We start from the raw sequence: 9,304 nt of genomic DNA, 5'->3' as shown, positions 1-9,304 counted from the left end.
AGTAACTTGGCAGATAGATATGAAGAAATTATTCAGACTATTAAAGAGAAAGAGAAGCATGATAAATATAAAAGAGAATTTAAGAGATCTAGATAATGAAATAAGAAGAGCCACATATCAGATCTTCATTCTAGGAGGCAAGAATAAAGACAGTGAGGAAAAGCAACAATAGAAGAGGTATGACTAAAAATTGTACAGAATTCTAAAATATATGCAGTCTTAGATGCAGGAAGTATAGGTCACAAGCTGGATAATATTTTTTAAATCCACATCTAAATACATGGAGGAGAAATTACAAAACCTTGCAGTTCCAGAGGATTTACTTTGTATGTTCCTGTCTCAGGAAACTACTGGAGAATGTGTTACATCAAAATAAAGAGTTAAGAAGGAGGAATTTATAGGATACAGGAAATCAGTGATGTAACATGGTAGAGAGATGAAGAAATCTCCAGGATGGGTGGAGAAAGTTCAAGAATTGACTGTTAGCTACAGGTGGAGGGCAAGCAGTCTGGACCAGAATACTGCTGAAGGTACTAGAATGTCTTGGATTTATTGGACTAATAGAGAACATAGTGTTTATCAAGGAATAATTACACAGATAATACATACACAACTAAGGAACAAATGTAAAAAAAAATACTGTTATAACAATTTTTATAATAAAAAATTGTGAAAAGGTAAAATTATATATTATCAACTAGTGCTATTCTAAATAGAATTTACACAAATAATAATGCAAGTGAGCTAATTAATGTTATGTATTACTATACCGGGAGGCTAGGGTGATGGAGCGGAAGTGAAAAATAGCTAACTCCTTATCTTCTATAGTGGAAATCAAAGAACAATGCCTAGACTTAAATTTCAAAAAGTAGCAGTGCATGCATGCTATTTAATGACATGGATGGGAGAAAGCCCACCAACTGGGAGAACATTTTTGCACACAACACTAATGATAAAGGACTGATCACAGAAATCTACAAAGAACTGATGAGGCTCAACAAAAACAAATAATCCAGTCAAAAATTGGGCAGAAGAGCTAAAAAGAAACTTCTCTGAAGAGGAAATGCAAATGGCCAACAAGCATATGAAAAAATGTTCAACACCATTTGTAATCAGGGAAATGCAAATCAAAACAACAATGAGATACCATCTTACACCAGTGAGAATGGCACATATTGAAAAAACTAGCAACAACAAATGTTGGCGAGGTTGTGGAGAAAAAGGAACTCTTCTGCACTGTTGGTGGGAGTGCAAACTGGTCCAACCACTATGGAGAGCTGTGTGGAGATTTCTGGACCTACTAAACATAGAGCTTCCATACGATCCAACAATTCCACTCCTAGGTATTTACCCAAAGGACACAGAAACATCAATTCCAAAGAGCACCTGCACCCCTATGTTTATAGCAGCACTGTTTACAATAGCTAAGCTTTGGAAACAGCCCAAATGCCCAAAAATAGATGACTGGATCAAGAAGATGTGGTACATATACACCATGGAATATTACTCAACATTCAAAAAAGATAAACACATGCAATTTGCAGCAACATGGATGGAGCTGGAAGGGATCACGCTCAGCGAAATAAGCCAGAAAGAAAAAGAAAAATACTGGATGGTCTCACTCATAGCAGGAATCTAGAAAACCTAAATAAGGGACCAGGAAAAAGAATAACTATAAGAAAGAAAATATCGAAATCAACAAACAACTATGAACCAGAGACACTCTATGCGGGGTGGGGGACGGGGAAAGGAGGAAGTGGGGTCAAAATAAGGGGGTTGTAATTGTATGGGGAATATAAAAATAAAATTTAAATAAAAAAAAAATAAAGACATGGATGGGGACTCCCAGTGGCACAGGGGGTTGAGCGCAGCGCTGTGAAGCTGTCTGCAGCGTCTGCAGTGGGGGTTCGATTCCCAGCTGGCCAGGGAGATTCCCACATGGCACAGCAGACCTCTCCTGTTGTGCCCGCTGCTCCCCTCAGCAGTGTATTTCGGTCCATCTGCCTGTTCTGCTCCCTGTTGTCTCTGGTGAATCCTCTCACCCTTCTGCGCCTCTTGCCTGTACCCCAGCTATTGTATAAATAAAAAATAAATCTTAAAAAAAAATAAAGACATGGATGTAAATACTAAGATAATCAGCTAACAATGACAGAAGGGGGGTCTCCCTGGTGGCACAAGGGATTAAGCGTCAGCACTACTACGAAGCAATCTGAAGCCACTGCAGCACAAGATCAATCCCTGACCAGGGAGCTACCCACATGGTGCAGCAGACCTCTCCTGTCTCGCCCACTGCTCCCTTCAGCAGTGTATTTCAGTCAGTCTGCCTGTTCTGTTCCCCACTCTGTCTCTGGTGAATCCTCTCATGCCCCACAACTCTGGCCTGTATTCCAGTTCTTGTATGCATAAATAAACAAATCTTTGAAAAAAATTTAAAAATAAAAATGACAGAAGGTATTGCCTGGTAGTGGCTGAAGCAGGAAGGAAAGAGAAAAGGGCAGGCTGTTTTTCTTAACAAATATAAAAGTACCCACTAACCCAGCTCTTTAAATTATGTACTTTTACAGCTTTGATATGAACTAAAACTAAATGTAAGGAAAAGTGAGAGTTACTCAGGTTTGCTAGAAATCAATATTAAAAAAAATCATGTTCTTATATATAATGACAATATTTAAAAATACAATTTAAAAAAATTTAAAAATAAAACATATGTATTCCTTTCTAAAATGTTAACAAAAGCTGTATAAGATCTTTATCAAGAAAATTATTAAAATGTATTGAAAGATATTTAAGAATGAATTAAATATGTTCATGGATAGGAAGATGCAATATCATAAAGATGAAAATTCCCCCAGAATCAATAAAATTAAAATAAAATTCCCAATTTTTAAAGTAGAACTTTATGAAGTGATTATAAAATACAAATGAAGAGTAAAAAGGCTAAGAATAGCTACAGCAATTTTGCAGAACAAGTAAGACAACCTGTCCCAGCAAAGATCTAGATCTACTTGAAAGCTGTAACAATTAAGCAGTATGATACCCACACAGGGGCAGAGGAAGAGATCAGTGGAAGTGATTAGGGAGCCCAGAAACAGAACAAAAGTATACATCTGGAAACTTGATATGTAACAGACTGTCATTAAAAGTCAATGGAAAAAGAATGGCCCATGTGAAACTTGGCTTCCCTATATAGAAAATAAATGAATGCATTTCCACATCACACCCTAAATAAACTACAGATGGATTAAAAGATCTAAATGTTAATTGTGAAGGGTCTCCCTGGTGGCACAAGGGGTTAGTGCCACACTATGAAGCAATCCTCAGCCTCTGCAGCATGAGTTCGATCCCCGGCCGGCCAGAGAGAAACCCACATGGCGCGCAGACCTCTCCTGTCTCGCCCGCTGCTCCCCTCAGCAGTGTATTTCAGTCAGTCTGCCTGTCCTGTTCCCGGCTTTGTCTCTAGCGAATCATCTCACCCCCACCTGCATCTCTGGCCTGTACTCCAGCTCTTGTATGCATAAATAAATAAATCTTAAAAAAAAAAAAAAAAAAGATCTACTTCCTAGGCAGCTATGAAAATTTAAAATAAAAAAATAAAAAAAAAATGTTAATTGTGTAACTCTAAAATTCTTAAAAGAGGGCCTCCCTGATGGCACAAGGGGTTAAGACACAACCTATGAAGCTATCTGCAGCCACTGCAGCACATGTTCGACCCCCAGCCAGGGAGCTGCCCACATGGCGCAGCAGACCTCTCCTGACTTGCCCGCTGCTCCCCTCAGCAGTGTATTTCAACAGTCTGCCTGTTCTGTTCTCCACTCTGTCTCTGGTGAATCCTCTCACCACCCCCCTTGTATGTATAAATAAATAAATCTAAAAAAAATAAAAATAAAAAATAAAATTCTTAAAAGAAAACAAAGAAATAATTTAATATAAAATGGAAATACTTTTATTCTCTCAATGGAAAAGAGTTCTTCAATAAGAAACAAAATATATAAATCCTAAAAGATTAAAAAACCTCAGTATAATAATATTGAATGTTTCTATTTATCAGACAATTCTATATGCAAAAGGACAAGAGAGGTCTCAAACCAGAAAATATTTGTAATGAATATAACCTGTAAGAGCTTAATACCTAGACTATATAAAGAATTTCCATGAATCATTAAAACAAAGCAATCTAAAAGAAATATAGACAGAAATTATTGTTGCAAATACAGCATTTTAATTGACTCAATGTCAGTTTTAACCTCCTCCTTGGAAGTGTTGCTATAATACTGAAATTAGAGAGCTAAAAACCATTTTCTACATTCCCTTGAGCTAAAATTAAAAAATATGGTTTCAGCCTCACCAATCAGATGGCCTCATGTAAACCCTGAATTTAGAACTGAGCTAACTAGGAAGAGAGGTGGTGTTTAAGGTGCCCGTGTAATAGTACCTACTGTGTTACTCCTCAATAGAGTGAGGCTAAAACTTTGGAATCCTGAAGGGAGCAGGGGGAAGGCAGCTTCCAGTCCTCCAGGGTCCTGGCTGTCAAGGAAGACAACAGCTCCACTAGAGGCTCTTTCCTGCAATTTAGCTCTGGGACCCCCTCATAGAGTCCCAGTCTGTGGCCTATTGTCTGGCCCCTCACCAACCTGATAAATACCTGGTACCTGCTTTTAAATCCTTTACTAATTAAAGATGAATGATTTAAGAACTAAGTATTTCATTAAAAAATATAGACTAGGCCTCCCAGGTGGTGCAAGGGGTTAAGTCTCAGCACTATGCAGCTATCTGAGGCCTCTGCAGCACGAGTTCGATCCCTGGCCAGGGAGCTACCCACATGGCGCAGCAGACCTCTCCTGTCTTGCCCATTGCTCCCCTCAGCAGTGTTTTCGGTCAGTCTGCCTGTTCTGCTCCCCACTCTGTCTCTGGTGAATCCTCTCACCCTCTGCACCTCTGGCCTGTACCCAAGCTCTTGTATGCATAAATAAATCTTTTTTAAAAAATGCAGACAAGTTTTCAGCAATCAGATGTTTGAAAAAAATTAGGTTAGGTCTATGTAAAAGATGTCAGACATTTTTCAACTCTTATTCTTTGTCTATCGCCTCCAAATAGTTTCCTCGAAATATAAAGTAACAATTTTTTTTAAAGGAATGGTGAAGTTTAGAGTAAATCAGTTGTTAAATCATGCTTTTTTGTTTTTCTCTATGAAAATTATGCTATTTTCCAAATTACCCACCTTTATCTTTCTCTTGGTTTAAGTTACAGTAGGACTTCTCTGTTCATAGTTTATTTTGTTTAGCTTTTATATCATATATCCCAGAAGTTTTCTGTAGCAGATATTATCTGTTACATAGTTGATATTTATATTGTATCTGAGTCAATAAACATTGATTGTCAATCTATCTTGTGTATCTCCAATAAAACCCTGACTGATACTGCTATGAACAGGTAATTCACAGACAAAAAGAAACTTAAATGGCTAATACACACATAAAAATTGTTCAATTCACTAATAACTAAGCAAACGTAAATAATCAAAACCACATTTGATTTCATGCCCATCAGGTTGGCAAAATATAAAAATATTGATGAGACTATAGAAGAATGAGAAGTCTCACATACTGGTATACTGTTGTGATAATGTAAATTGCTGTTGCCACTCTAAGGAGCAATTTGGCAAGATCTAGAAAACATACACTGCCAAGCCAGAAATTTTTACTTCCAGATCTATCCTGAAACTTTCCACATATACCGAAGGAATGTGGAAGTATAGTCACTGCAGCCAGGTTAACAGAAAATTAGAAATGCCCTAGATGTCCCAACGAGAGTAAATGAGTAACTCATGGTAGAGACATATAATGGAATTCTGAGCCAACCGTGAAAATGAATAAACTATATATTCACATATCAATATGGATACCCTCATAAACACTGTAAAGAAAAATATAAAGCAAATCCCAGAAGGGTACACAGAGCATGATACTATTTTTAAGTTTAATATATGTAAAACAATACTAGAGATTGTTTGGGGACACATACATATGTAGCAGAGGTATTAAAATTTTCATGGAAATGATGACAATAAATTCAGGCTAGTGGTAACTTCTGGAAAGGGAGGCAGAGGAATGGATCTGGATCAAAGAGGACTTCATGGTATCTGAGGGCTTTTTTAGTTGAACTTTTAGTTTTTAAGTAATTATAGATTCACATGTAGTTGCAAGAAATAGTACCTTTATTCAGTTTCCTCAGTGGTGATATCTAGTACAATAATATCACAGCCAGAACATTGATTCAGTCAAGATACAGGATGGTGGGGGCCTCCCTGGTGGCGTAGGGGTTAATTCTCAGAGCTATCACCACTACAGCCTGAGTTTGACCCTGGCCAGGGAGCTACCCACATGGTGCAGCAGACCTCTCCTGTCTCTTCCGTTGCTCCCCTCAGTGGTGTATTTCAGTCAATCTACCTGTTCTGCTCCCCACTCTGCCTCTGGTGAATCCTCTCACCCCCACCCCACTCCTCTGGCCTGCACCCCAGCTCTTGTGTGCATAAATAAATAAAATAAATCTTAAAAAACTGAAGCAAATTTTTTAAAAAGGGAAACAAAATAAGAAGAAAGTAAAATAAACAGCTGAAGCAAATATGGTAAAAATGTTAAAATTAAATAATGCTAGGTGGTAGAAACATGGGTATTTGTTATTCTTAGTTCTTTTCTGAGTGGTTAAAATATTTCTTGATATTTAAAGTGGCACACATCCCATTTAACCTTGTACTGGGGTTATTTATAGCTCTGCCTCATTTTTCCAGTGAGACACTATGCTCTTAGAGACACGATGAACACCCATTCATCTGTGTCCTCCTCTGTGCCTCAGAACACTGGTGATTAACACAGATTCCATACATAAATGATCTTTCTGGATATGTTAGTAGCAACAGAAATTTCTGTTCTGGTATTTAAACACTGACCTGCTTTGACCTGACTAATGATAATATGTAAGTTGAGTGGTAAAAGCAAGGTTGGTCAAAAAGTGAAGGGTCCAGAAAGATCCTGGAAGGCATTGTCTGATGCACATGAAGGCATTGTCTCTTCTAGCTCCTGAAAGCTGCCTGTGTGTGGTCAGCTGACATTCACCACCCTGTGTGTATACAGCAGTTCTAGAAAGTCTTAGCAGGTTTTCAGGAGAGTCACTCATGTTCTACAACTCAGAACTGTTGCTAAAAAAAAAAAAAAGCATTAAGTAATACTTTATAGAAAATTGCTGAATATTTAAAATAGCTTTAATTTGCACTTAGGTTAATTGCAATCTAGATCTCCCAGCAGAGCTGGCAAAACCTCTCTATAGTTATCTCTTAGTTTATAGCCCATGTAATGGAAAGAAACATACTTTTAGTTCTTTAAAAATATTCTATGTCATTCGGCAATGAAAAGGAATTAAGTCTTGCTAACATGCTACAACATTAATGAATCTTGATAACATCAGCACTAAGTGAATGAGGCTAGACACAAAGGACACTGTGTATGATTCCACTTATGTGAAATGTCCAGAATAGGCATATCTATAGAAACATAACGTAGATAAGTGATTTTCACTGTTAAAATGGACAGGGATTTGGGTGTGGTGGCTATGGGGTGCAGGGATAATGAAGATATTCTAAATGCATTGTGGTAGTGTTTACACAACTCAGTGAACGCATTCAAAACCATTGACTTCTACACTTTAAAAGGGGGAATTATCTGATGTGAATCCTATCACACCAACACTGTTACCTAACAAAATATTAGATAATACCAAATGCTGACAAGGATGCAGGAGAAGTAGATCTCTCATTGTTGGTGGTCTAGCCACTCTGGAAAATTGTTGGTTTCTTTAAAAACTAAACATACCCTTAGGGCCTCCCTGGTGGCATAGGGGTTAAAGTCTCAGCGCCATCAAGCTATCGCCAGCCATTGTGGTCTGAGTTCGATCCCCAGCCAGGTAGATGACCCACATGGTGCAGCAGACCTCTCCTGTCTTGCCCGCTGCTCCCCTCAGCAGTATATTTCAATCTCCCTGTTCTGCTCCCCACTCTGACTCTGGTAAATACTCTCACACACCCCCACCTCCACATTAAGTCTGGCCTACACCCTAGTTCTTTATGCATAAATAAATAAAAATAATCTTTAAAGCAAAAACAAACAAAAAAACTAAACATACCTTAGCAGTTGTCACACCCTTAATAGCAATCACAACCCAGTGCATCTATACCAGAGGGGGAAAAAAAATTAAGCTCATACAAAAATCTATGTACAAATGTTCACAGAAGCTCTTTGTAAGAGCCAAAAAGTAAAAGCAGCCAGTTGTTTTGCTTTTACCAGATTTCTTTGGTTTAGCAACACAATGTTGTTTTAATAGACGAACGATTTAAAAAACAACGGTGGTATATCCAACACCACTGACTACTCAGAAATAAAGAGAAGTGGGTACTGATAACCTACAACAACCAAGATGATTCTTAAGGTTATTGTGCTGCCTTAAAACATACTTCCAGGGGTTGAGCGTCCGCCTCTGCTCGCGGCTCTGCCATGGTGCCCAAAGGTGGCTCCAAGCAGCAGTCTGAAGAGGACCTGCTTTTACAGGATTTCAGCCGCAACCTTTCGGCCAAATCCACCGCCCTCTTCTTCGGGAACGCCTTCACTGTGTCGGCCATCCCGATCTGGTTATATTGGTGAATATGGCATATGGATCTTATTCAGTCTGCTGTTCTGTACAGTGTGATGACCCTTGTAAGCACTTACTTGGTAGCATTCGCCTACAAAAATGTGAAATTTGTTCTCAAGCACAAAGTAGCACAAAAGAGGGAGGATACTGTTTCCAAAGAAGTGATGAGAAAACTTTCTGAAGCTGATAATAGAAAGATGTCTCGGAAAGAAAAAGATGAAAGGATCTTGTGGAAGAAGAACGAAGTTGCTGATTATGAAGCAACAACATTTTCCATTTTCTATAACAACACTCTTTTCCTTGTTCTTGTCATTGTGGCTTCCTTTTTTATCCTGAAGAACTTCAGCCCCACAGTGAATTACATTTTGTCCATAAGTGCTTCATCAGGCCTCATTGCCCTCCTGTCTACTGGCTCCAAGTAGACCATTTCAGCCTCACTCCCTGGCTTTGTATCTATGGGTGGCCTGAGGTATATGTGAAAGTAGCAGGGTGGTCGGTCAGGGTGGGAGACTCACAAGATGTTTTTATAGTCTGGAATTTGAGGGTTTAAAAAAAAAAACAGGAAAATGTAATTCAATATGTGTTTGTTGGCTCTTTTTGACAGATTGTTGAAATTAAATGAATT

At 38.4% G+C, this 9,304-nt stretch overlaps 1 protein-coding gene across 1 annotated transcript; it reads left to right on the top strand.

Moving 5' to 3' along the window:
- Positions 1-8,543: 8,543 nt before the first annotated feature.
- On the top strand, positions 8,544-9,101 carry LOC311183107 (translocon-associated protein subunit gamma-like; the record flags this gene model as incomplete). The annotated part of the gene is given in 2 exon segments (XM_084252367.1): positions 8,544-8,687; positions 8,691-9,101. Coding segments are annotated over 2 exon segments (555 nt in total).
- Positions 9,102-9,304: the final 203 nt, after the last annotated feature.

The sequence above is a fragment of the Talpa europaea genome (assembly GCF_964194135.1).
Source record: "Talpa europaea genome assembly, chromosome: 13".
NCBI classification, from domain to species: Eukaryota; Metazoa; Chordata; class Mammalia; order Eulipotyphla; family Talpidae; genus Talpa; species Talpa europaea.
This window is presented reverse-complemented; position numbering and strand designations above follow the sequence as displayed.